The 27693-nt window shown below is 44.2% G+C and overlaps 6 protein-coding genes across 6 annotated transcripts; 4 read left to right on the top strand and 2 right to left on the bottom strand.

Moving 5' to 3' along the window:
- Positions 1 to 5868: 5868 nt before the first annotated feature.
- TREMEDRAFT_27348 (uncharacterized protein) lies at positions 5869 to 8853 on the top strand (the record flags this gene model as incomplete). Its single annotated transcript, XM_007002282.1, has 6 exons — positions 5869 to 6313; positions 6907 to 7068; positions 7352 to 7649; positions 7803 to 8194; positions 8255 to 8454; positions 8725 to 8853. Coding segments are annotated over 6 exons (1626 nt in total), but the record flags the coding sequence as incomplete, so codon positions are not given.
- Positions 8854 to 10776: 1923 nt separating this feature from the next.
- TREMEDRAFT_67516 (uncharacterized protein) lies at positions 10777 to 13202 on the top strand (the record flags this gene model as incomplete). Its single annotated transcript, XM_007002900.1, has 5 exons — positions 10777 to 10829; positions 11075 to 11276; positions 11831 to 12056; positions 12378 to 12825; positions 13166 to 13202. 5 exons carry the CDS (start codon positions 10777 to 10779, stop codon positions 13200 to 13202), a joined length of 966 nt encoding a protein of 321 aa, XP_007002962.1.
- A 236-nt stretch (positions 13203 to 13438) lies between these two features.
- TREMEDRAFT_42504 (uncharacterized protein) lies at positions 13439 to 15748 on the bottom strand. Its single transcript, XM_007002455.1, has 6 exons — positions 15685 to 15748; positions 15432 to 15511; positions 14817 to 15184; positions 14618 to 14697; positions 14270 to 14378; positions 13439 to 13960 (listed from the first exon to the last, which is right to left on the bottom strand). Exons 1-6 carry the CDS (start codon positions 15732 to 15734, stop codon positions 13721 to 13723), a joined length of 927 nt encoding a protein of 308 aa, XP_007002517.1. The 5' UTR covers positions 15735 to 15748; the 3' UTR covers positions 13439 to 13720.
- A 3060-nt stretch (positions 15749 to 18808) lies between these two features.
- Positions 18809 to 21348, top strand: TREMEDRAFT_42503 (uncharacterized protein). Its single transcript, XM_007002454.1, has 7 exons — positions 18809 to 19132; positions 19279 to 19366; positions 19711 to 19810; positions 19981 to 20067; positions 20132 to 20357; positions 20512 to 20662; positions 20822 to 21348. Exons 1-7 carry the CDS (start codon positions 18922 to 18924, stop codon positions 21243 to 21245), a joined length of 1287 nt encoding a protein of 428 aa, XP_007002516.1. The 5' UTR covers positions 18809 to 18921; the 3' UTR covers positions 21246 to 21348.
- A 286-nt stretch (positions 21349 to 21634) lies between these two features.
- On the bottom strand, positions 21635 to 24115 carry TREMEDRAFT_59895 (uncharacterized protein; the record flags this gene model as incomplete). Its single annotated transcript, XM_007002573.1, has 12 exons — positions 21635 to 21838; positions 22095 to 22267; positions 22331 to 22653; positions 22712 to 22779; positions 22838 to 22868; positions 22941 to 23127; positions 23166 to 23443; positions 23514 to 23529; positions 23599 to 23712; positions 23786 to 23862; positions 23912 to 23950; positions 24006 to 24115. The coding sequence occupies 12 exons, from the start codon at positions 24113 to 24115 to the stop codon at positions 21635 to 21637; spliced, it is 1620 nt and encodes a 539-aa protein (XP_007002635.1).
- Positions 24116 to 25003: 888 nt separating this feature from the next.
- On the top strand, positions 25004 to 27402 carry TREMEDRAFT_59894 (uncharacterized protein; the record flags this gene model as incomplete). Its single annotated transcript, XM_007002572.1, has 10 exons — positions 25004 to 25086; positions 25249 to 25341; positions 25387 to 25584; positions 25629 to 25950; positions 25996 to 26144; positions 26190 to 26679; positions 26725 to 26968; positions 27025 to 27135; positions 27183 to 27270; positions 27315 to 27402. The coding sequence occupies 10 exons, from the start codon at positions 25004 to 25006 to the stop codon at positions 27400 to 27402; spliced, it is 1866 nt and encodes a 621-aa protein (XP_007002634.1).
- Positions 27403 to 27693: the final 291 nt, after the last annotated feature.

Here is a 27693-nt window from a genome sequence, read left to right as displayed (position 1 = left end):
GAATGACGTAAAGCTGGCAGGGGTTGATTCAGAGATGGAAAGGAATCTAGATCACGAGATGGAAAAGGATAGAGATAAGGCAGTAGTGGGAGAGAAACAAGATATGACACAAACAGTTAAGGAGAATGACAAACGACCAAAACGAAAAGCAGCATTGAACAGACCAGATTATCTGGCTATGCATAATCATATACCCACACCGACGGGTAAGTGGTTGGAATTGATTAATGATCCGGAAAAGTATGGTGCGAGGATATTAGAAGGTGAGTTCTGTGTCTCTTCTCACTCGGAGTCTTTCCCTCGCTACTGATCACATTCATCGAAGCTCATCAACTCACCTTTCATTTTCTTTATTCTCAACGCTCCCCTTCATTCTCAACGCTTCCCTTACCGGCATCCGAGCCCTCAATAAGAACAATCGTCGCTATCGGATCTGACCCGCCTCCATACCGAACAGAATGGCTGACGAGTAGATAACTTCCCACGCATCCCCGGTGATCTATTGACCAAAGCCTGGATCGAATCTCCCCTTTCCGACACCCCCATCTCGGAAATCGTGAATGGAGTCAACTATAACACATCGTCCACTTCCCCCAAAGGTACTTCGATTCCTCGAACGTCAGTACCATCTGCTTCTTTCCCCCATCCAACCACGGATTTTTCTGAAACAAGATTTCCTCCAACGTTATTTTACGGTCCTTCTCGTGTTCCCTTGGTGATCAGGAAATCAGACGGAGGGTTTGAGAGTATGGGTGGGAGATTACCTTCGAAAAGTTTGAAAGTTGGGGATATAGTGAAACTTGTGGGAGAGGATAGGACTGTTGATGTTATCGGTGAGTGGTTTCATCCCTAATTGACCCTGTCACTTTTCTTTATCTTCAACTCCATGGGTACTGCCTCCCATTCGCAGTTCATCTACGCCCCAAGTCAGCTAAATAAGCATGAGACAAACCTCTTTCCCTCACCCTTCGATACACACTGGGTCCAAGGGTACAACACTGTACTTTCAAATCCAAACAAGAAATAATACATCATCTTAAACTTGAGACACTCATAATGTGTTTCATCGGAGATTTGAGATCTTAAAAGTATGAAAACACTCCTAGTCCCATACTAACCTCAGACGTCGCATCCCAACATTCCTCACAATGGTCTTTGACGAAATGGGCAGAATACATACGTTCAAGAACTATAAACGGTGAACCTACTCGGAAAGTTTACAACGTCATCACTTTGGAAATAAGCGGGACGGATCTAGCTAAAAGAGTCACACCTCCGAGATTAGTGAGAGAAATCGATTGGGTGGATAATTTTTGGGAATTTGGTGATGGTGGGAAGAGTTATCCGAAAGTTCAATTGTATTGTTTGGTAAGTTATTTCGCTCTTTCATTTTCATGTTCTTGATTCTCCAATGTTGTTTTCGCTCTTCTATGCTTCTATTTTACTTTCCCTGATTCCACGAATTCACTTTTCTCTGCCTTTTGGTTTTTGGGTTTCCATGGGTTTGTTCTCCGTGTTCTTACTGATCATGTTTCTGCTTGTTCGATCTTCCATGTTTCTGCTTATTCCAATTTTCCATGATTCTACTGTTGTTCCTGCTTTCCAGACGAGAAAAAAATGATGCGAGTGTAGCTAACGTCAAGATGGGTGCTAAAGGAGCATGGACGGTTGGTCTTCTTTCGAAAGAAATTTGGTAGACGCTGAAGAAGTTTAGGATTGGCATGTTGATTTTGCTGCTTCTTCTGTTTATTATTCTATACATACTGGATCCAAGGTATGTCACTTTTAAAGCTTTTTATTAAATTTCCTTCTTCAAAAACGTGTTTCGTGTTCTTTCTACATCATCTTTAAGTCGTCATATCATTCTTGGGTCTGGGAGACTTGTCTTCTTCCCATATGGCTCTTTGTGCCCATCTACCAACTTCTGACCTTCCGAACATCACTCATTCATTCTTCTACCAATCCCTTTCCCTAAAACACCACTCTCAAACATTACTTCTGGCGCACCACTCTTAAATATCTCTCAACGTTCCGACGCAAAACGGTAGAACTCTCAGTGTCACCTAGTCGAGGAAATATAAGTCATAGAATAGAAACACTAATGACCAGACCTTTTTCTTCATCCGACCGACTGAAAGTAATTTGAAAGCATATGCGACTTGGTCAGGTTCAGCCGAATTACAACAATCTACTTGGTTGGGAAATATGTGTGATGAAGTTCGGAAAGTTACTCTGACTCAAGGTGATACTATGTGAGTTGTGATTTTACCTAAGTTCATCTTCATCATCCTCCAAAATATATCTTTGTCGATCATGTGTGCCCTCCCATAGACTATATCTATTCGATTGTCCTCATCATATTCCATCGTTCGATAGTCTCTCTGTTGGGTTTCCCTCGTGCGAGACTCTCCTCGTTATTTTAACTCGGTATAGATCTTAGGTTCAATCAGATGAATATAGGTCAAAATCTTAGGGATATTCCTTATTTCATATTCATCCTCGGTGATTCTACGAGACCCGTCCTTAAAAATACCCATGACCGCTATATGTTCATCACTGATGAAAAGGATAATCCCCGCTGGATACATTCATGCAGTTGTAAGTTCCTCCTGTCCTCCTCTCCCTGTTTGGGTGTCAAACCCGGACGCGTAATGAAAGTGAACGCCTCTGGACCTTCTGTGTGTGTTGAAAAATAGACGCTGAGATTCAGTACACTCCTGAAGATGCAATAGTTTTCGGAGGGAATTTCCTCCATTCGTATGATATTGACGTTCGTGAGTGTCCCGATTTCTCACCTGGATCCGCCACCGAAACCATGAGACTCAAACAATCAAGGTTGTGTGTTTGTTGAGATGTTGAATCAGGGATGGTGGGATGTTTTGCTGATATCAGAACTCAGGATGAGACAGATTGAGATTGATACTAAAGTTCCGCAACGGTTTAGATTTCCACAATTGGATCGGTGAGATTTGTTTTTCGACTGGCGCCTGGAGTACTCTAGTCTCTCTACTTCACCAAACACCTTCGCTGCTATTCCCAATCCTCTGCCTCGTGTTACCTCTCTTCTCGACGCGACGTGCTTAGCCGCTGTCCTCAGTGTATTTCGCTCACATCCGTCACGGACTTACTGTATTCAATCAGTTCACATTCAGCTGTGCATACACCTTCTCGAACTGTCACATCTACCCATCTACCCATCTACCCATCTACCCATCTACCCATCTACCCACCTAAATAAATGCCTGAAGAGCCCCACTGATCATAGATTATGTTGGTACGTAGCATCACGCTACCGTACCCATCTCACTCAATTACGCACATACCGACCCAGAGTCCATACCTCACCTCTACACCCCCGAATCTTACAAGGTCTAACATACCTCGCTTCATTTCTAATCTCCCAAACGGACATCCTTGAAGATCCAACAGCAGAAGACAAAGTGAGGAAATCGATATGGGATCGTGTACCTGTCGAAGTTGGTGATCCTGTGAGTTTAGCGAGGGAATTACAATGGCGTGTTTTGAGAGAACTTCCAAAGGTTCATGAATCGAATGAAATGGGAGAGGAGAAACGTGGAATGGGGAAAAAGATGAAGAGGAAAGGAAAGGTTGAAAGAATTAAAATGGTTGTGGAGGGGATGAGAGAGAGGGATGGTTCGGATTTGAGTGAAAGTGTTTTGGGTGATATGGTAGGGATGGGTGATGATTCGTAAGTTTTGTTTTTGTCTTTGACTTTGTCTTTGTTTTTTTCATTCTTGTTGAGTCGTTTTGAATCTTTTCGACTCTTCTCGAGCCGTCTTGAATCTTCTGGACTCTTCTTGATTCTACTTGAATTTTCTTGATTCTTCTAGACTCTTCTCGAGTCGTCTTGAATCTTCTTGACTGGCCTTGACTCTCTTGGATTCGATCCTGTGATGAGAGGACAGTGATGGAAAGACTATGTTGTATCACCCTTTATTTCGATACATGATCAAACCATTAGAAGTTCACAGCAATACATCACATAAGAATGTACATACTGTAGTCTTCTACCCGGAATATGTGGTCAGATTGTTTGATAGAAAGGAAAGATCTGACGAATAGAGGATGGACAGAAGATGTACCTTTTCATTCATCACATTCCACTCGTGTCAAACGTCCTCGTTCATTACTTCCAGATCACATCTCGCCCGTTATACAAAACCCACAAGATCTTTCACGATCGATAGGATCCATGTTACCCATCGTACAACCTCAAAAGTCCTTGTCCATGTCTAAAATCGCAGAAAGAGTCAATGGGAGGATGGAAGGTGGGGATGAGATTATTACTTCGGAGGTAGATACAGTTGTTATGAGGGATATTGAACCGACGAGTGAAAATAGAGAGATTGTGGTTTATGAGAATGGGAAGGTAGTTCCACCGAAAGGAGAGGTCATACGGGAAGCTACGAATTACTTGGAGGTGGTGGAAGGGAAGCGAGTGGGGGATGTGGATGGTGTGGTGGGTGCTCGAGTGGTGGACATGGCAGATACGGGAGATGGGGGGAAAGTGGGGGAAATGGAAGATGCGGGGGGTATGGTGCAAGGGGGGAAAGTGGGGGAAATGGTAGATACGGGAGAGATGATGGAGGGGGGAGGAGTGGGGGATATAGAAGAGACCACAGATATGGTGGATACTGTGGAAAGGATCGATATCGATCAAAGGGTCAAACGTAGGGTCAGGAAGTTGGAAGATGGGGGGATGGAATGGGAAGAGGTTGTGGTACGGACGACTCGGACGGTTGTGAAGTGGGAATGACCGGAAGAAGAGAGATCAGATGGAATAGGGGAGAGAATATCACAAACTTATGAAACGATGTCAGTTTGATACGGGCTACTCATGGCTTACTTTCCATCATACTGTACATGATATCTCCCGTTGTGTGATGGAGCTAGAGTACGAGTAATTCTCTTGCCCCTCTCAGCGAATCATAATCTTGCTTATGGTCAACATGTACTCGTCAGTCATCGGATCCGTACCGTGTCAAGGTACATCAAAACCTCGGAGTCGAATTCGGAAGCATCCTGACATCATCTACTCGATCGGGTGATACTGCTGTATGCTCTAGCCACTCGTAGAGTACGAGTATACCGAAAACACAGATCTTCCCGAGATATCCTTTGTACTAACGGCCAACGGCGAATGCTCCTACAAGTTTTTGACAACGAGGAAACAGAACGGGAAACGATCAATCTAGATATCTACCGTATTCACCTTGGTAATTTCTTGGTAATTTAGATTTAGATTCCCCCAAAGGGTTAAACTGCGGTATTGTTTTACATCAACAACTTGTTGTTGAACACCCTCTTTAACATAGCTTGCATGCTACTTGGTATGTACATGGTACATGCTACTGTCTACATGCTAGACGATTCGTGATAGAGAGTGTTGACGTGAATTTACATCCGAAGATTAGAGAGTTAAAGAGTGGGTGAGTGGTGTAAAGATGGGTCATGACCGATGACCGAGGTTGAAAAAGCGATCAGCTCCCGATATCTCCTTCGTCACTTCTACACACTTTACACAGTACTCTACTGTTGCTCCATACTATCTTACTACCGCTGTGATACTGTGAGCTGTCAAGAGTATACAAGACTGACAAAGGGGGAGACGGGGTACCGCTAGCTATGCCCGATTCAAAGGTTTATCATAAATCTTCACTTTGTTATATTTTATCACAAGACGATCCAATTTGTCCTATACCTTTTCGTCCTTCTTTCATGTCTTCTCCCACTGGGTCCGGGATCGGGACTGGCACCATCAATAATGACTCCATCACCAACGACTCCACCACCAACATCAACACCACCTCCACCGACACCACCACCAAACACGATCACCACAAACCCATGACCTCATTAGAAACATTACCCAGAAACATACTTTCACTCATAACGTATCATCTAGTCATTTCAACTCCACATCCACTATCATCACATTACATTCCAAATCCATCAACCATAATACCCCTTTTACTGACATGTAAAACAATTTACAAAACAATAAATTTCGATTCGAATCCTCAACTTTACAACTCCCTTTTCAGATCAACTTTTGATCATTCTGCTTTGAGTAGAAGATACGATTGGATGGTGGTTCATCTTTCAGAAGTAGCAGGTAGAGGTAGAAAGATATTTGATTTATTTTCAAATCCTAGGAGTTGGGCGAATGAATATAAAACAAGATGGGGTATGGTAAAAAGGATGAGAAGGGATGTAAGGGATTGTACTGTTGTTAATAAGGAAAAAATGACGGCTGATTTATGGAACGTTTGGTTTATCTTGACTGAGAATGGTGAGTTTTAAAAGGTTTCTTCTTTCCCTCCTTCTATCTCCCCCTTTTTCACTTAGAGCCCCGTTACTCTAAATACGTATGAAGATTCGTTTATCAAGTTGTGGCTTCTTCCTTCATCTTTCTTTGTGTTTGTGTATCATCGGACTTGTCATATTGGAGATAATCACAAGTCATACATTATCCTCTCCTTATCTCCTCCCGTGCTATGTTTTCGTCATCTCTCACACTCTGATTTACCGTCTACTGGATCTCTGGAGAAGAAATCATCAAACTATCATTCTGAGCTCGATCGAGGAACAGTGGGGAATCAGCAGTATTTTGATAAATCTCCCCCCTGACCCCCTCCTTTCTCATCTGATCATCATCTCTGTTTCACCTGACCATCTTGTCCCTTATTCCACATTGAATTACTCCCGGTCGATCGGGCATGATCCGAACTCCCACCAAAATATACATCATCGAATGTTAGTCTTATATCCGATTATCGTATGTTGATCTGAGATTCCATGTCACTTGTCAGATGTCAGACTGGATACACGTTCAGGAAAAGCAGGATTTGACGTCGGGGACAAACTGACAACCAGATGGTGAAGCAGGCAACAATTTAGCATTCGTACTCGACCTTTGTCAATTACAAGCTTGGATGAGAGCTCATTATCATGCTGACATGTTGGCGGATGCTTTAGTTCCGGGATATCCTAAAGAGACTGGGTCAAAAGCTTTGGGTATATGGTGTGCTTTGTTATCTGGCACTGGTGGGTTTGACTCTGGTATCTTGCCCCTCCTTCCTTTTCTGTTTGTTTCTTATTTTGGACATCTATCTTACTTCGATTACTTCTCCCTATAACATTGTACTCAGATAACACTTTTGCTTATTCACTTCTTTGCTGCCCTTACATCAATCATATCGACTAGCTGTATCTCAAAATTCACCTTCCAAACCCCTTTCTTCCATATGGAAACCCCTTGAGAAGTCTGCCAATCTCCTTGTGAGAAGCAGAACTTGGCGACAGTGTCGAGTATAAAACTGACGCTCAGACTTCCCAGAGGACGAAACACCATCCGAAGTGGATGAAAGAATATTCATCATGCGTCCTTACGTATTCGCTTCCGCAAAATATGACATCACCTACGCTCCTTGGCGACATCGAAAATTACCTTTATGTGAACCAGGTTGTACTTGTACTTCCCACACGCCAGATGTGAGTTTACGACCGAAAGCTATTCCATATGATCGTTTTGGTTATACTTGGAAACGAGCCCCGCCACATTTTATCCTGGGAGCTTACTTGATGTTCTTCCGATTATTGGAGAGACAACCTGAGAGGTTGAAAATGTCAAAACCGACAGGATCGGCTTATACGACGTCATCTATCTACCCATCGTCCTCTTATCCATCTTCTTATTCAACTGAATCGAGTTCATCTGCCGGTCCATCAACATCTTCCCACTCCAATTATCCTTCCTCCCCATCACTCGTGTCATCCAGACCATTATCAGATGGAATAACCTCGTCATCTCCCCAAACCCTACCGATTCATCCGCCAAAACCCAAATTATTCAGCCTTAGAACTATCCTTCCTTCTAAAATACATGATAAAGAATGGCAACGCAACACTGTTTGTCAAGATCCCCACACTTCCCCAGGTCTCCCACCTTTAACCTTTCGCGGAGATTTACAAGGTGTTTGGAAAGGTAGATATCTGTTCTATGACTTTGGAACTTATCGCGATATTCTAGCGGGGGATATGAAAGCTGTTTACACTGGTGATTTCGCAGAACAATCGATGGAGATGAAATTGAAAGAAACTGTCATAAAGGTTAGAAAAGAGGATGTGGGGGGAAAAGGACCTTTGTTAAGTGCGGGTTTCGAGGGGAGGAGTTTGACAAGTGGTCAAATGGATCCGAGTGTAGGCGCGGGGATGGGTGCAGGTTTGACAGATGAAGAAGAAGAAGAATTGAAAAGGATAGAAAATGGTTATGGGAATCCAGTATGGGATGGGAAAGATGAGAATGATGAGGAAGGATGGACAAAGGAGATATTGATTTCTGGACGATGTAAGAGTAGTTGGGGGTTAGCAAGTGTTAAAGGGAGAGTTAGAACTTGGGATGGTTTGGTCATACTTTCTTTGACGTATTCGGTGAGTTGTTTGCTTTGACCTATAGTTTTTCCCGTGGTTCATATTCATCACTTCACACAACATCACAACCCCAAGATCCTGCACGTTCATCTCGGTTTGACCCAAGTTTCTTCTACAACTTCCTCAGGTTCACTACTTGAATATTCCAACATGCCGTCACACATTGTACTGCCCGCCTCAGAGTCAACCCCTCTCCCCGGGCTACCAAACATACAGACACCCCTGATTTTATCACTACTTTCATGTCGTCATGGCTGACGCTCGTTTTAGCCCCATCCAATGGGCAAATGGCTTTGGCGTGGGTATCTCCACACTGGAGGTTACTTAGTCGGTCGATGGCGAGACACATTCACTCCGGAGAATCTAAGAGGTTACGAAGGTGCTTTTGCCATGGTCCGAGAATCTCCAGATGATCCCGATTACGATTCATCTCATACAGATCAACAAGATCAAACATCAAATACGGATTTGAGAAATGATGGATCGACTGGAGTGAGGATGGAAGAAGGAGTGGGAGGGGAAATAGGAAGTATACCTCAATTTTATATCCCTCAAATACCTTTACCAGGGGAAAATACAAGACGTTCTTCTGCAACTTCAGATTCTTCCGAAGGTGGTACTTTTGTCAAATACCAAAAGAGATCTGAACCTGTTGATTCTTCCGAAGGTGGTTCTTTTGTGAAATATCAAAAGAGATCTGAACCTTTTGATTCTTCCGAAGGTGGTTCTTCTGTGAAATATCAAAAGAGATCTGAACCTTTTGAATTTTCTGAAGGTGGTTCTTCTGTGAAATACCAAAATAGATCTGAACTTTTTGATTCTTCCGAAGGTGGGTCTTTTGTGAAATACCAAAAGAGATCTGAACCTTCTGATTTTTCCGAAGGTGGTTCTTCTGTGAAATACCAAAAGAAATTCGACAATGATTCACCTCGAACGGACGGGAACATGAGGGATATCGTCAAGGAGGAAGGAATGGAAAAGGAAAAGGGCAATTATATTCCGAGTGTCTCGAATGAAAGGGATCAATCTATGGAGGTCGAACATCAAGTCGGTTCTTCTAAACACGATCAAGTAGTTTCCTCATCTCAAATTACTCGACCGCAAACTATCTCTTCTCTCGTTTCCCCTTCCCACACCGAGTCATCCGAATTAAGATCAAATCAAACACAAATCAGAGATAATCCTTCCGCATTTTCATCAACTCGGGTTGAACAAGATAATTTACCAATACGACACGGATGGACTACTCGTCTTCCACCTCCACCACGGACGACGCGGATCGATAACCCTATCGTATCTCTCTCACCTGGGATATCAAGTAAACAAAGTGTGAACCATGTAGATGAACCACATGATCATCTCTCTCGTGTGAGGTCGGAGGAGATGAATTCTGATGATAATGGTTCTAGATCAGAGAGAGAGGAGGGTGGGATGTTTCAACCCTCACGAAGATCTGAGCAAGGGATGGATCGAATGACTCTCGGATCGTTATCAGAGTTTGGTAAAGAGATGGACGGACATGAATCTATTTCGATACAACGGGGAGATGATTTGGAAGGGCAGAGAGATGGAGGGGATATGAAAAGACTCGCTATGAGTCAAATGCTGAAAAGACCTTTGATAGAGGATGATGATGAGAGAGGGAAGAGGGCGAGGTGGGAGTGAAGAGGTGGATTGATAAAGATGCATGTTGTAAGATCTTTTGCAGAGTGTTGGACATTAACGGTTCTTGCTATTGACATTACTTGATCATGACCCTGACCCCTCAAACCTCAAACCCTCTAGACCTTTTTTGGTCATTTGACATTGATATTCCCTCCAAGCTTATCTGTAAGACCGATACGAACAAGTTGAGGGTGAGTGACCATGCTTCATGAGTCGTTCATCACCCTTGTGGTTCACACGATACAGTTGTAATTGTCGGTGATGGTGTGTCCCTGTCCACTCAGTTGGCTAGGGGTGGGGGGGGGGGGAGGAATGGAAGATGACAAGATGGATATTGAAGTTGTTGATAAGTGTCACATTCTCTCTATAGGTAGGTATCTTCGACTTGCCCAGTGATAGGTAGATTGATACGTAGATACACCTGGAAGAGATTGTCTAACTTTGACACGAACGGCGACGGCGGGACCGGTCCGGAGATAAGTGACTTACTCTAGGGGTGCCTGAGTGGAGGAAAAGTGGAGGTGGAGGTTTGGATACACGGTGATTATATATAAAATGGGGGTGGGTGGGTGCAGTTGTATTTCTTTCCCACACTTTCTATCATCACTGGTCAAAAGAGAATAATATCCTTGAGTAGGTGAAAGGAAATAAAACAAGATGACAAAAGAATTATCGTTCCAAGATTTTAAAGTGCCTGTACCCGGTTTCGGGTGGGTTGTTCCTTCTCTTTCTCTTTCTCATTCTCTCCTCTCCTATCTCCTCCTCTCCTATCTTCTCCTCTCTTTCTCTCCTTTTCTTTCCTCTCTCCTGCTCCCCCCCCCCCCCCCCCCCCTCTCCGACTTCCTTCATCCACCTATGACACAACGACCCCTCTTAACCCAAAGTATGTTGAAAAAAGATGACACATGCCCATGATATCTCGATCCTTTGTGGAAATACCGTACTGATCATCCAGCTGCATGTCATTCGTTCATCCGGACGCGAACGACGAAGAAAGTTTAAAAGTTTTACGTCGTGTGAGAGAATCTGGATGTACTTTTTGGGATACCGCCGCTGTTTATGGATTAGGTTCTAACGAAAGTTTATTAGGAAGGTTTTTCAAGGAAGAGAAAGTACCGCTTGAGGAGATTTTTTTGGCAAGTAAATGTGGATTTGATGTGAGTTGTTTCTTTTTTCTTTGGTTTTCTTTCCCCCTCCTCCCCCACTTTCGCTTCTTCGTTTACCCTTTCCTTCGCCTCTTAGGCTTTTTTCTGTCCTGCATTTTACGTTTGATTACTTCTTCTCATCTTCTGGCTTACTTTCTTGTCTATGTTCTACGTCTTGTTTCTCCTTCTCCTCTTTGGCTTCTCCATCTACTCCCTCCTTCTCCCTCCCCTCTTAGACTTCTTTCTTTCCTACGTCTTACGTCTTCTTTCTCCTGTTTCTTCTCCTTCCCCTCTTCGGCTTCTTGTTCTACTTCGATCAACCTCTTCCTCTTCCCTTCGTACCTATTCGAAAAGCCGTTCGACCTTGTTTCGTAAGTACTCCCAATGAAACGAATATCCGGACTATCAGATATTCATCGAACGCCGAGGACGTCCGAGGACTTTCTCCAGTGACTGTTCATTAAAGAGCATGATCGCTTGCACCGGTCGCAGTGGATCGTGTCTACCGGAAATCTGAACTAGATCAAAGAAAAAATAATTGATCCCAGATCGATTTCGAGAAAAAGATAAGAGGAGACGTAACGAATTCACCTGAACATATACGTTCTACACTAGCATCTTCCACGGAAAGACTTGGTAGAGCTCCCGATTTGTATTATTTACATAGGATCGATCCGAACACTCCTCTGGAACAAAGTATCACTACTTTGAAAGAATTGAAAGATGAAGGGAAATGTAGGTATATAGGTTTGAGTGAACCTAGTGCTGCGACTTTGAGAAAGGCGTGTTCTAGTGAGTTCAATTTTTGGTCCCCCCCCCCCCTTCTTTCTATGTATCAACCGCTCCACCCGACATCCAGCCTCAATTTTGTCGAAGTTTCACCTATAACACCATCCATACATCCACACCCAATCTTCTGTTTAATACTCTCTTGTCAATGTCTCCCGAGGGGAAGACGTGCATGGTGAAGGCGTGCGTAGGGAAGAAGGGGAGGGGGATCAAGTGTATGGGGAAGACGTGCGTGGGGAAAGAGGGGGAAATCAAGTGGATGGAAGGAGGGAGGGGGAATCAAGTGAAAGGGTCCAGAGCAAATATCAAACCTAACTGTTATAGTCGCTCATATCGACGCTATCCAAATCGAATATTCTCCTTGGTTCACAGACCACGAAACAATAACGAACCTAATCCCTACCGCAAAAGAATTAAACGTCACAATCATAGCTTATTCACCACTAGGTAGAGGTGTTTTAACTGGGAAATATCGTGATACTTCAAAATTCAAAAAAGATATAAGAGCGACTATACCTAGATATAACGAAGAGAATTATGAGAAAAATTTGAAATTAGTAGATGAATTTGGGAAATTAGCCGAAAAGAAAGGTTGTACTGCTGGTCAATTAGCTATTGCTTGGGTTATGAAAAAAGGTTTCATACCTATTCCTGGAACTAAGAATATAGATAGGTTTGAAGAGAATTGGGGTTCAAGGGAAGTTGAATTGAATGAAAATGATTTGAAAGGGATTGAAATGGTTGTTGAAGGTTTCAAACCTGTTGGTGATAGGTTAGTTGAGAATTATCTCCTGTTTTCTCCCTATCTTTCTCATCCTTTTTTTTCCCCACCACCCCTCTCCCTTTTGTTCTCTTGTTACTCTTCCTCGCCTTTTCACCGTCTCACGGCACAAGGTATAAGAGTTTGTTGGTACTAACAAAGAAAATCATCTTTTGTTTCACTTTTTTCCATCTCTGGCGGGTTTTTCAGAAACGACGAGGGATCATTTGGGGGGGGGTGGGGGGGGGGGGGGGGGTTCGGTGTTCAGGATCATGATCGGACCGGGTGCGCTGGAGAGACAATGTCACAATTACATGTTAGATCTTTTTTGTGAAATGTCAGCTAATGGCAGATACAACGAAGACGGTCTTTCCAAAGTCGGCAGGTGATGGATGACCTCGAGAATAATTCCAAATGTTCTTTTTACATTTATCATCACGTCATTTTGGTTTGTCGTTACGTAGTGAAAGTCTCAACGTGGCCGACAAAATTGTTCAGTATCGTATTCTATGTCTTTGATCGTTGAGCGGATTGTGTGACAATGAGGAGAGAACGAACTGTTTGATTGTTTTGTAGATATGTGTAAATAGCCAAAAGTGAATTTGACAGAGCGAGGATGAATGCAAAAACATATTGTGACATTTCTATCTTCTATATATACTTTTACATTTGCAACATTACTTTTCGAAGATACCTATCTGATAATCCACTGACGACACACATCCCATGAGCGGATCAAAAGTCAAAGTGTCGAACATAGAGGGCGAGGAATGGAAGTCCGGAAGATGACGAGGAATCGGGAGTCAACGGATGGGGGGAAGGTCGACATGTGATGTTGGATATCGTGTGGATTCAAAGAAGTCGGCAAGGGACTTGTGGGAAGGAAGACCAGTGAGAAACACCAGGTTCACACCTTAACACCGGATCCACCATAAGAAGGCATCATCTCCACACCATTCCCATTCGTTCCTTCGATCACTTCATGTCCATTTCCGAGGGATAAGTGCTGAGGCGGCCAAACCACTGCCCAGGGGAGAATAGCTAGGAAAAGAGGCAGCGAATCGAGCGCATAAAACGGCCACTCGTGAGTCATGAGATACCCGAAACGGCCTGAAGCGTACTCGGCCACACGGTAAGCTGAACGGATCTGAAGGGTCAGCGACGATAGAAGGTCGAGTCGAGCAGTCGGATGTGGTAAGGGTATGGTCGTGTAGATTGCGGGCGATGGGAGCTTGGTCATGAAGTAGGATGACATCGGAGTGTGATGAAGGCAAGGGTTAAGAGGAAGGTGGAGTTGTGAGTATGACAGGTGAAAAGTGAGTGTAAGAAAGAGGTGAAGGAAAGGAATTGGGAAGGAGGGTGAGTGGACTGATCACGTAATACATGGAGTGAAAGGGGTGTGTGAGGGGGGTTTGGGGTTTGAGAAGGGGTACGAGATTGAGATACAGATACTTACAAGAATACCGATAGTAGTCCAGAGTAAAACGTAAAGAACTAATCTCCAATCGTTTCTCCATCCTTCTTTAGGTGGAAGTCTAGGGTCGCCAGCTGCATCGCGTTTCCGCCTGAGCGTTAGATATGTCACACGTGCAGTAGATTGTTTGCTCGGCCATGGGGGGAGGGATGAAAGGTTGTGTAATGGAGAAAAGAAGGTAGAGGAGTATATGTCGCGATAGTAAAGGAAGTCAGAGACGGTGAATGTTAAGACACGGGGGATGGCTGGCGAAGTGTATGATCTTAGCTAGGTGGTAATGTCACAAATGGGAGAGGGAGGTGGGACAAACTGAAAGGAAATTCAACTCACATCCTGAAGGTAAAGACGAGAGCCAAAGTGGTGAACAGCAAGAAAGAAGCCAATTGTGCTCCTAGACCGACCAAAGTGATCTACCATCAGTATTATTTTCACATACAGATACATTACCTCGAAAACAAATCTGAACGAAGAGTGATTTGAATGGTGATATGTGTGTAAGGAGGGGAAGGAAGTGTAAAGCCGAACTCACATCTTTCCCAATAGTAATAAGATTCCTCTTGCTAGGATCATCAGAATCTGATAATTCCAAACTACCTCCAGCAGCTTGTGTCAAGAAAGTTGCTACATCACTCCATACGAAGATCCTAACGATTTTCCTAGAAGATAAAAATAAAGAATCTTCAGATTGTAAATACGAAGCTACTCTTGGTAAGATTACATAATCTTGAGCTAAGTATGCGCATGGGGATAATAAAGTGAAAAGATATGTAGCGATGTATATTCCTGTACTATAGGCGTTGGTGTGAACGGCTATACGAATGGCGAAACCTATAGCCATGGTGGTAGCTCCGATGGTGACGCTTAACATCCATTTATGTCTTCCTTGAGTGAAGAAGCCTGGTCTTTAGTAGGTCAGTCTTTGGGGGTGAGAGTGAAGCGTTGTAATAGAGTAAAGAGATAGAAACTGATAATTATCTAGGAGATATACCTGTGTATGTGTTGGGTGGGGGTGGGGGGGGGGGGGGATGATCGGGAAAACCGGATGAGGTATTTTAGAAGAATCATGAAATGAGGCAACAGTGGTTAAGAAAGATGAATGGTACAGGAATGTGAAGAGTATAGTACAAAGTATTCAGACACTCACGGTACCACAAGGCGATAGCTAATAAACCATATAAAACCATTGCGATGATAGCCAACACCCTAGATGGGATGTATCCCGCTCTATCGGTCAGATACTTTAATCATCGTCCATCCGCTTCATATGACCATCGACCACATCATTCTCGATCATTTATATCATCACCTCGGTACGCTCCCCCATGTCATTCATTACCATGAAAGTTTCAGATCGGACCACCCGACGGACGAGGTGGTAAAGGAACGAATCGACTTACACAGGGGTAGTGGTATGGGTCGGTAGGAATTCTTCAATTTGGACAGTCATCTTGAATGAGTGTGAGGGAGAGAAATGATACCAATATGAAACTGAGCGATGACACGATGTTTATATATGGTTGTACGATGAAGGGAACAGAGGTTAAAAGAAACACCGCTGTCTGCGGGTGTTCCGTCGGTTCACGGGGAGACTCCGGGGGTACGGCCGCCGGTAGATACCTCTCCTCTAACGCCTTGAAATTGTTTGTTTGTGGGTACGTACTAGAGGACCTCTTTCTGCACCATGCACCTCTGACCTTGCAGCCTGCACCCTGCGGCACGAGTACGAGTAGTCTATCAAAGTTGTAGAGATCTAGATCTAAAGACGAACACCGCTTTGGGACAAACTCGTACTACCCAAGACTTTCCCACGGTGTCTTTAACACGTGACCTTGTAGAGGGTATCACCGGATATCTCCCGTCCATCGGAAACCGGTGCAACCATAGTGCAACTGGTCAACTTTCTATATCACACTCCTTTCAATACTCTACTCTAACGACTACTACTACCCACACGGAAATGGACTCGGGAAGACCTTTAAAACGACCTAAAGTATTCAAAGCATGCGACAATTGCGTTTCTGCCAAAACACGTTGTGAAGAACTCACAGATCAAGGTTGTCGTCGATGTCGTCAAAGATCCAAAGCGTGTTCGTTGATATACGAAATCCAAGTTGAACCTGACAGTTATCCATCTCACAAACAGCCTCAACATGATCATGTTGATCATATAACATTATCAGATCAAACGAAAAGAATAGAATCTTTAGAAAATAGAATATCTCAATTAGAAGCTGTACAATTGATAATAACAACTCCAGTCAATGATCCGACCGTTCGAACTTCCGCTTCAACCTCTATCAATGGGAAAGATGGAGAGAGGGAAAAGGGAAAAGGAGATAGAATGGAAGAGATGAAGAGGAGAGGTTTGAAAGACATAAAAGATCAAATGGAGAAAAACGCTTTTATGAATAGATGGGACGATTTTAAACATATGTGGTTTCAAGAAGGGATCTTCGGTTTCGCAGCTGAGAATGGTTATCCTAATGTCATTTCTTTAGGTTTGATAAATGAAGAACAAGTTGAGATGTATTGTCAAGGGTGAGTCGAACGATCATCTCATCGAATCACATGCCTGTATTAGACTTGAGAATCAAACACAAGAGAGGAATGGGGGCTGATTTTATAAAAGATTCAAACATCATTTCACTCGTTTATTACCATTTCGTCCTTTTCTAGATATCACTTCTAATTCCCCAAAACATCCTTTCGTCCTTCTTTCAATACTGGTTTACATGCGACATTTACATGATTTGGATTTATCCCAAATAATCGATCAAAGTCTACAACATGTTTCTAGAGGGGCAATCTCTATCGATGTTATCCTGGCTTTATTGATACTTTCTTTAACACCACTTGATACTTCTTTACCGAGGTTACAACCGACTGCATTTAGATTGATATCACTTGCTTTTTCCATTGGGATGGATATGGGGTTGGAACAAAGATCCGAGAGTGGGTTGAGGGATGTGGAGACGTTGTATGGGTTGGGTTCGAGACGGGGATTGGATGATATTTTGCTGGTAAGTCACACTTCATCATGTTCACATCACTTACATCACATACATCACATCATTCTGATGACGTTTTGGAGAGAAGCGGAAGTAATGAATTCAAGAGTGGAAGGTGTGTAGCTGGAAATAGCTCCAGGGGTTAGTTCAGTGTGATGCTTTTAAAAAGCGAAGGTATACGAGCGAAACAAGTAAGGGATGAATGACAAATCTAGGTGATGGAGGACTGACCTTACAGTGGGAAACCGTCAAGAGAAGATATAACATTCTTCGTCTTATGCACTCACCAAATATCCTTCCCGTGAACTTTCATCATCTCCCCGATCACGACAATCCATTGACCATGAGAACGATCCAACATCTTCGAGATGAGACTCGGATGATCCGAGCATGTGACGATCTGATTCGAGAGCTCACTCAGCTGGAGAAAGACGTGGGTAGGATAGTGGTGGATCTTAGTGAAATGTTGATATTGTGGGATGGGTTCGAAACGACAGTTGAGAAATTGAGGGAAGAGAGGGGGCATGAAAATCGTAGGTCTTTGTTTTTCTCTCCCTCTCTGCTTTCTGCTTTCTATCATCATTTAACAATATTATTTTAAGCATGTTTACTGACTCCAGTTCTGCTTCAACGTGACTCTCAAGCTGTCATACTAGCCATGTCTATCCGAATAACAGGTTTAATTCAATCCGTTCCCTGGCCAGTTTCTCCTGTCCTTCGTAGACCAGCATTTCAACATATGGGTATGAAACTTCTTCAAAACGTTCGACGTTCATCTTCCTTCATCCTTTCCCTCTCTTCCATCGAATTACGTTGTTTACCTTCTTACTTGATCCACATGCACCTCATAGCGACTTTTGTCGCTCATCGTGCACATGCTTTCTTGATGCAACATCGACGTCCAGTATCGGACGGAATGGTAGAATCAGCTTTATTGATCAAGACGGAAGAACGTTTCCGATCTATGGAAGGTGCTCCGAAAGCTATTTTGGAACATATGGAAGAACAATTCGGAAAGTTGGGAGTTGAAGAAGCGGGGATGAATCAAACGGATGGGTGGAATGGGGTAGGACATGGAGAAGGTTTTGATCCGATGGGTCTTGCTGGATGGCTCGGTATGGATGGGAATATAGATTGGGAGGTTTTATTCGGGACTGGGATGGTGGGTGGATCTATGACATGAGTGATTTTTGGAATTCATCTTTGCATTTAGATATCGGACACTTGCAAATGTGAAATGGTTGGTAACTTTACTCGTAGTATCTGGATCTATAGGAGTTCACTGACTGATGTCGCTGTTCAATCAACTTGAGCGAGTAGTCACCCGTGGCTTGTCATACCCTGTCACGTTCCATTCCTTGATATATGACCTGATAGAGTACCCTACTCGTACTCGTACTCGTGGTGCACGGAATAGCAATACTGTACCTGGTGCCCCGCATGTTGACGCACGTGGAAGACGTCACCCCTTTCTCCTATCCTCACTATGTACTACTATAACCCTCTCTATCTTGACATCACAGCGTACGGTGTGACTCTGTCCAAGGAGCTACAATCTATATCCTATTCTCAACAACATCAGGTCCATCCTTGACAGAGACAAAGACGGGTTCCTAGATCGGAAGGATGTATATTTTAGCTATCAACTGCGGATCATCATCTATCAAAGGTAAACTCTATCCTATACCTTCTCAACCCACTCAACCGTTGAGAGATTGTGCTTCTTTAAGCGTCAGTAATATAGCTTCTCATGGTGAGAGAATCAAGGTTAAAGTGAATTGGACAGAAGGGGGAAAGGGGTTGGAAGAGGAAGGTGAAGATGGGGGTAATGTGGAATGTGAGTTTCTACTTTCTGTCTTTCTTTTTTCTCTTCTATTCTATTCTGTTCTGTTCTGTTCTATTCTATCCCACTTGAGTATATAAGTCAGCAGTGAATCAAGTGATCTGCATATGGTATTAGAACTGATGAGTGCTGATATAAAGACTCTTCACTAGTACCTATGCTTCTTGGAAAACTCACTACTTCTGGATCGGTAAATAAAGCGGATATACATTACGTCGTTCATCGTATGTGAGTTTTTTTCAGCTTTAAGCCTGAGATACCTGTCATTTATAACTTGTTTTCAATAACAAGATTTTATCTATCCATACAATCAACGCACTACTCTCTCAGCTTGAGATAAAGGTTGTGTCCCATCGCATCACTTTACCTCCAAGAAGACTGTTCTCCAAGTTTGAGATAACGGTTGTATCCCATCGCATTATTTTACCTCCGAGAAGACTGCGCTCCAAGCTTGATATAAAGGTTGTGACCCATCGCATCACTTTACCTCCAAGAAGACTATCAAGCAGGTGCGACAATTTGAAAGGAGAAAGAGAAGAAAAGATATATGTTCGGTATTGCGCTGATTTCAGTGTACATGGTGGAACTCATGAGAAAGGTTTGGTGATCACTAAAGATCATACGGAGGGGTTAGATGAAATGGATAAATTATCTGAATTCGCTCCTCTCCACGTGAGTAATCTCTTTCTTCAACCTCTCACTTTCAGATGTATCTTCTACCTTCGCCCTCTAGCCTCCCTCACCCACAACGATCAAATATCTTGTGTCTTGACAACTATGCCGATTCCGATGCTCGATTGACAGACTAAATGGAGAGCTCTTGAGCATCACTGACGAGCCAGAACCATCATGCCGTCTTAGCCGTTCGATCATGTCTGGAAGCATTGCCAGATCATACCAGTTTTCTAGCTTTCGATACTCTGTTTCATGTACGTCTGACCTATTGGCCCAAACCTTTAGTACCCAACTTGGTGGAACTTGGTTGACAAATAGCAAACAATACCTCCAGAGACATACACTTACGCACTGCCTCCAGCTCATAAACCGATACAGATGCCTATTCGAAAATACGGTTTCCACGGATTATCTTATGCTTCTATAGTTCGTTCTCTCGCTGGACACTTGAGAAAACGGGAGGAGGAGATCAATATCGTCGTTGCTCATTTGGGAAGTGGAGCTTCCGCTTGTTGTATCAAGGGAGGAAAGTCGATTGATACTAGTGGGTTCACATCTTTCTTCCAGTCCTCCCCTGTAATTTGCTTGTTCAAAAGTCTGCGATTTTCACCATGCCTTTGCCAAAATTCATCACTTCGAACCTAGACCGCTTCATCTCGGTGGAGATGGACAGGAGAGGACAGCTGACTGACACATAGGTATGGGACTATCACCCCTTGAAGGTCTCATCGGGGGAACTCGGTCAGGTACTATTGACCCGACTGCCATTTTTCACATGTTTGAAGATCCCGGTGCTGATGGAGGGTTGGAGGGTATACAGGTGACAAAAGCCGAATTGGTGTTTAACAAGTGAGGGCTTGTCTCTCTCATCTCTCCTTTTTCTTCTCTACTCAATCTATCTGAATCTGAGCATCACTCAAATGAACATAGCATAGAATGGGACAAGCCCCGCTGAGAGACTGTCTAAGATCATATATGATGTAGAGTACAAATATTGATCACTTCCAGACAATCCGGTTTGCTAGCTTTAGCAGGTACCACCAACTTTGGTCTCCTCCTCTCCCGTCTTTCAAACCCCTCAGACCCAGAACACGGACAAGCCGCACTAGCATATTCCATCTATCTCGATAGACTCATGGGTTACGTCTCACAATACCTCTTCAAATTACTTTCTACCCTTCCTCTCTCTTCCATCGACGGGATAGTCTTCTCCGGTGGGATAGGTGAACGTGCTTCTCCTTTGAGAAAAGACGTCTTATCTCGTTTCTCTTGGCTTGGAGCGGAGGTGGATGAGGGGAAGAACGAAAGTAAAGAGATTGAAGAAGGGGTGAAGGAGATTACAAAACAGGGAAGTGGATTGAAGGGTTGGGTGGTGGAGACTGATGAAGAGGGTTGGTGTGCGCAGTTGGCACGGGAGGAATTTGGGTTTTGAGCTTGGTATTGTCTTTACGTCGATAGATGGCCAATGCGTTCCGATCTGTTTTTGTATCTACCAAAGCTTGTCAAGTAGATGATTGATGACTGTCGCACATGTCACCGAATATTCAAAGTACATTCATATCCCTCCTTTACAATTCGTATAGCCCAAAGTAGATTGCAGACAACCCGATAAATGACCTTTTTCCATCTCACACCCTTGCGAAAGTCCACCTCACAACTTACAATTCCCCATCTCCCTATCTCTTCACTGATCATACCAAAAAAACTACCTAATCCCTAATCCTTGATTATCACTGGACACACAGGAGGTTTTTTACGGATTTTCCAAATAAACATCTTCATGCTAACCTCTTTCAGCTCACCTTTCAAAACGGGAAAAGATCAAGGACCAACCTTTTGATCCAAACTCTCTTCGTTATGTCCCATCTCGATTCCTTCCTCGCGACCTTTTTCCCCTCCGTGATGTTCGTAAGCACCTTCGAGTTCTGCGATACGTGCACCGACACCGGAAGTGACTGCTTTATCGAATTGCCATGCCCATAGACGTTGTTCGAATAATTCGTCGATTTCTTCGAGGGAACGACCCTGTGATGTAAGTGTCAGATCTTGTTCACAAAACTTGTCTCTTTCCCCTCATTCATCGCACGCGATTGCGGTTTATGGATGTGATCTGAAGAGAGATATTTGGTAAAGGGGGTGATCAATCCCGATAACTGGTCGCGACGCGAACAATACCTGAACGAGATTGATGGACCGTCGAAATAAAAAAAGGGGCTGAGGGGTGGACGGAATCGAGATGGATGGGAGAGAAGATAGAGAGTTCAAGAACAAGATTACTCACTTTGAGTTCCGGAACACAAAACACGATAAAGAGGAATCCCAATGACGAAATGACGAAGAATATATAACCGACTTTTGCTCCGAGGTCTAGACCGGGAGAGGCGAGTAGGTACGGACTGACATAACTGACAGTAAAAGCAGCTATAACTTGCCACCAAGTAGACCAAGCCATAACTATCATGTCAACAAACACTCGAGGTATCCAGACCCCAGTCAAAGGAAGTGACGAGGACTCACTCTTCTTTCTCAATTTGACACCACCAATCTCCGAATTGATAATATATGAAGGCGAATCCGTAGCGCATCTAGCGAAAGAAGTGAAAAGGATATTACAAGCCACCACACCATGTACATTTGCACTGGTTTGATGTTTGGCACTACCGACAATGGCGACGGTGAGGATCAATGGACATTGAATGAATGAAGTGACAATCATCACTGGTCGTCTACCGATTTTGTCGTATAAATACAAAGCGCAACCTAAAGCCACAATGATGGCAGCGGAAGTTATACTGGTGTAGGTGAAGGACATATCACCGTATCCCATAGAGATGTAGAAGCTATAAGAAAACGTCAGTATGGGGTTTTACTTCCAGAGTCATTATGAAAAACACTTACGTGGCACCGAAACTTTGAATGAATTGAGTACCGTTGGCTTGCTGAACGATAAACATAAACATTGCGATCTGGTCAAAAGTCAATAATCAGAACTTTTCAAAAGGTGGTGTTCCGATTTAGACATACCAATGATCTTCTAAGGTATGTTCCACGGAAACTGATATCAGTCAGCATACTGTTCTTCGTACGATTATTCGATATAGAGAGGAGGTTCCAAAATTAAACTCACATGTCAAGCCAAGTTCCTCGATCCTTGACGTTCGACTCTTGAATGGCTTCGTCGATGGCATTGATTTCAGCTTCAGTGTTGCCGTTAGCCACATCGTGCGCAGGTCTAATTCGATTTAGAGCCACTAGGGCTTCTTCTTTTCTCCCATGTGCGGTCAACCAACGAGGTGATTCTGTCAAGGTTAACACTATTCTGGTAGAGTAAAAGAGGTAGAGATGAACATACCTGGTGTAAAAGGAAGTCCAATTAGGATGATAATGGGTGGAACGAGTTGCATAGCCACTGGAATTTTCCATCCTTTTGATTCGTGTGTCAATCGATAGGCTCGACACATCAAGTTTGACCATAATTGACCGATGACGAGGAAGAAAGTGAGCGAACCGGTGAATGTCGAACGGACAGGAGCAGGAGCGATATCACTGGTGTATGAAGGCACAGCGTTTTCTGCTATACCTTGTGCGACGTAGGAGAGACAACGTCCGAATGTGAACACCTTCCAGTTGCTTAAGAGTCAGCGCACGATACGATGAATATAACGTAGTATGGAAGAAGTGAACATCAAGAATAACTCACGGAGAAACAAGCTCGACTGAACAAAAGAACGAAGAAAAAGTATAAGCTGACAGGCACAAACGTTATTTTTTGATATGTGACTCACTGATAGCCGCCAGACACTGAACGGCGCAAAGGACAACCATTGCTTTTTTGAAACCCAAACGTTCCACCATGGGTTCTACCGACAAGGCTCCTGCCAGTTTCCCAGCCCAAACCACTGTGACATGTCAGCTTTCAACACGGAGATACGGAGAAAAATGAGAATTTTACTGTGAGACTGTGAGACTTACCAGAATTCATGATGGAAGATTGTTTCGTGGGCAATTTCTGCTTCCCGCCAATCTTTGCTCCGAACTTGTCCAGAAAACTGGGCACGACTTCAGCAAACTAAATCGCACAGCTGTAGTTGAACTTACCTTGGAAGGGCCTGTAGAGAACTGAACATACCAGAGTCACTGAAAGATATCAGTTTAACATTCAAAAATATGACACAAGGAATTTCACACTCACTATCCGTAAAAGACATCGGCGAAAACGTAAACGATACAAGTCATCCAGAGGGTGGGAGAAGTGTGAGACCATCTTGAGCGGACGGCGGTTTGACCGTTTGAGTTGGACATTTTCGGTTGAACGTTAAACGTGTGAGAGTACCGAAAGACGGGCTTGCATAATTTCAGAGAGAGACGTTGAAAGGTTTATAACGAGTGAAACTCTGGCTTTGTGATTGTTCAGGCGATTCTTGGCAACATTCCGCCATTCGTAGCGAGTCGAACGGCGACGGAGGAGTTACAAGTGTGGCGTGTAAGGATCCTTGGTTGTTTTGGTTCTCCTTCAGTCCCGAGGGGAGAAGGAAGGAATGAACAGGGTGCAGGGTGGGGGTGGGGACGGCATAGGGGTTTACTCCAAACTGAATGTGGAGGGTTGGGCTCCGAAGGGTCCCGAAGGGTTGTTGTTTGAACAGTAAACCCGAGTTCCAAAAGTGTATTGAATGCTGCTGCTTTGTTTCGACATTGAGAGACTAGAGAGTTGCGGTGTCGAGGTTGTTACAGTAAGTACAGAAGAATCCGAACCGCTCCGGTAAGCGAAAAGTCGAATGTGCACGGGTCCCTTACATCAGATGGGCGCTCGCCCGCCCGTGGGGCTCCTGATCCTCGTCTCTGATTGTTCTTCTCGCCTTACGCCCTCGGCCCGGGCCCCCGATTTTGTGGACCTCCTTTGGATCAAAAGGAGTCGTACTTTGATAATTGTCCAGCTATTCGCGGAAGCTCACAGGATCGCAGGTCACAGGGTTATTCTTCGTTCGAGTAACAAAGGGGAGGGGGAACAATCCCGGTTGCACTTATCACCGGACGGTGGAATGAGAAAAGGGAATGAACGATGGACTCGACATTAGGCTTGAAAGACTGGCAGTAACTGGATTCTCGCAGGCCTACCAAAGACTCCCCGTTCCTACCCTCGCCCCCATCCACTGACCTCTAACCTTGCCTTCATTCCGTCCCCGTGACACCATGAGTGTCAAGACTCAGACTATCCCTCTCTTGTCGGTCAGAAGGAACAGTGAAGTGAAAGCTATCAAGAAGAGACAGGGCAAGTCATTCATACAACCTCTGGTTTTTCGGCGCTGGTGCTTACAAGTCAGGATCTGGAAACGTGTGCACTGCTTGTCGTCAAACAAAAGGCAAATGGCAAGTTTAACATCTCCAAGCCAACAGCATCCCATATTTGGTTGAATTAGTTCTCGACTGACAAACAGCGATGCGGCGGATAGGTTCCCAGAGAGCTGTTCACGGTGTCTAGAGACATCAAAGATATGTCGGATCGATCCTCTGTTCAAGAGGACACGTCGGTCGGTGCTCCCCAGTCTTCCATGAGATGGGCGCTCATTTCTCAGACGAGGGACAACGGATTCAGCCACTCGAACCGAGACCACACGCAATGGTCAAGTCGCCGATTCACTCCCACCCAATATGCTCCCGGACGAAGATGAGGATGGTTCAGTCAACATCGGTCTATGCGAAGTTCTTTTAAATCGATTTACAGTTGGCAACATGACCTTTACGGCTCGTCAAGTGAACTTTTTCTTCGAGCTGTGAGTCAAGCTCACTCTCTGGAGTAATTATCTGACCAAAGTAGATTCTTTGAGCGCTATCATCCTTTTTGCCCAATACTCCTTCAAGTCCGAGACCCCGTACAAACATACATCAACGAAAAGTTTCTGTTCTGGGCCATTATTCACGTGGCCGCGCAGAATGTCATGTTCGATCCAGCCGCCGAGATGATGATGTCCAAACAGGATTTGGCGGAGTTGATGCAAGCCGTAAAGGATATGGCGGCGACGTTGAGCGTGTACTCCGGTCGATCTCTAGGAACAGTACAGGGTTTATTACTCCTATCCGAATGGTGCTTTCCCTCTACGAGACAGAAAGATGATAGGGGATGGCATTTTGCAAATCTGGTGAGTGGTCGTAGTGTACTCCCACACTTTGCTGATACGTGATAGGCAGTACAAACTGGAATGTATATGGGTCTTCACCGACCCTACCATTCCTTCGAATATTCTTCCCGTAGACCAGGACAAGCCTTGGCCGAATCGATACAGGGTCGTGAAAAAACTCTGGCGTGGATCTCTTGTCATACGTTGTCCATTCTGTCAGTCTACTATTTTATCATCCTCCATGATGGCTGATGAAGCAGTATGGCAAACGACATAGGAGTTCCTGCTATGATACGTGAAGATTGGGTCACGGTACAAGCTGCTGCCGTCATGGGCAAGACAAAACCCGATTGGTTGGTCGATGTGCCGGATACGGTCCTCCAGGCTTTGTGTATAGCTCGACATGTTGACAAAGCCGCCGACCTTCTTGGAAACTCATGCACCACACCCACCGGTCAGCTCGAAGGTCCCGCCGCTCAGATTGTATGGGCAGCATTGGATCGTGAATGGGCAGATTTTGAATTGAGCGTCGGATCACTTCCTCCTCATTTGGACTTTTGCATGCACATGACACGGGTTCGACTATCCTGCTACGGTCTTCAAATAGGAACCTCTGGGGCTTATAGGAGTAACATCGCCTCTCAACTATACGCTTCAAGTATCCGTGCTCTGGAAATTGTGGGGAATCAAGATCAAGGCAAGATGTTCTATTGGCCCAGAAGCGCATCAAGTGGTATCAAACCAGCAGCCGTGAGTAATCATCCTCACCAACGTTTACGACTGCTGACGACGCAGTTGGTTCTTCTTCACCTAATCGCTTCTGAAGACGGTCGAGATTTAGAGATCGGTCCCGCTTTAGCAGCGGTGACGAAGGCATATCGAGCTCTGATCACTTTGAGTGTGCATGGGAATGACAAGCATTCTCGATCATCCAAATTAGTCGCATTCACCTCCAAAGACGCACAAGCGAGAAGGAGAGAAGGTAGGTTATACGGTTCGAAACATCCGGACAATTTCGCGGAAATCCGATCACGTATGGGTGAGTCCTTCTGATCACATATACGTTTGAAGTTGAAGACTGAAACAACACAACAGGTCTGGCAAACTACTATCACGATTGTCTAGCAACTGCCAAGCGAGCCAGAGGACGACATGGACCAGAATATCAGAACGATCCGGATGGTCCGTCGATTTATAATCCCCCTCGTGAGTTTATTCATCTCGACGTCGCTGATCTTCACTGACGCAAACAGCTGGCACAGCCGCAAACGATCTGATTGGTCAACCGACCGAGATGTTGTTGGATGAATCTCCACCTTTCTGGCTTCATGGAGACGACGGGTGAGTTGTTCCTGATCTTACCGAACAAAGAGACTCATGTCCAGGATGGACGGCAACAATTTTGATGATTTTATCTCGCAGTGGGCTCAAATGGGACCGTCATCTATGGGACTGTTTCCGATGTTGCAGTGAATGTGCTTAACTATTGGTGTATAATATGATGCATGTTGTTGATCAGGCAGCATTGGAGTTTGAAGGCGTAGGAGACAAGTGAATTACAGATAGTCAATGTAACTTACAATACTTCCTCAGATCGAAGCAAATCAAGAAGTCCGTATGTAACCTTTGTAACTCGACACAAGGAACTCTCACTTATTCTTGTACACAGGACTCTACTCTTCTCCTACATTTCATGCGCAGCATCTCACTCACTTTGTTCATTGTTTTACTGGATATTTTTCCATAATCTGCGCAAGTGACCTT

The sequence above is a fragment of the Tremella mesenterica genome (assembly GCF_000271645.1).
Source record: "Tremella mesenterica DSM 1558 unplaced genomic scaffold TREMEscaffold_2, whole genome shotgun sequence".
Lineage (NCBI taxonomy): Eukaryota > Fungi > Basidiomycota > Tremellomycetes > Tremellales > Tremellaceae > Tremella > Tremella mesenterica.
Note: the sequence above shows the minus strand (reverse complement) of the source record. Positions and strands in the feature narration are given on the sequence as shown.

Coding starts and splice junctions, on each gene's coding strand:
- TREMEDRAFT_42503 (XM_007002454.1), top strand. CDS start 18,922: ATGTATATTTTAGCTATCAACTGCGGATCATCATCTATCAAAGGTAAA. Junction 19,367..19,710: donor CATTACGTCGTTCATCGTAT/GTGAGTTTTTTT, acceptor CGCTGATTTCAG/TGTACATGGTGGAACTCATG. Junction 20,068..20,131: donor CTTTCGATACTCTGTTTCAT/GTACGTCTGACC, acceptor GTTGACAAATAG/CAAACAATACCTCCAGAGAC.
- TREMEDRAFT_42504 (XM_007002455.1), bottom strand. CDS start 15,734: ATGACTGTCCAAATTGAAGAATTCCTACCGACCCATACCACTACCCCT. Junction 14,698..14,816: donor TTATTACTATTGGGAAAGAT/GTGAGTTCGGCT, acceptor TACTGATGGTAG/ATCACTTTGGTCGGTCTAGG. Junction 13,961..14,269: donor GGACTACTATCGGTATTCTT/GTAAGTATCTGT, acceptor CTGACCCTTCAG/ATCCGTTCAGCTTACCGTGT.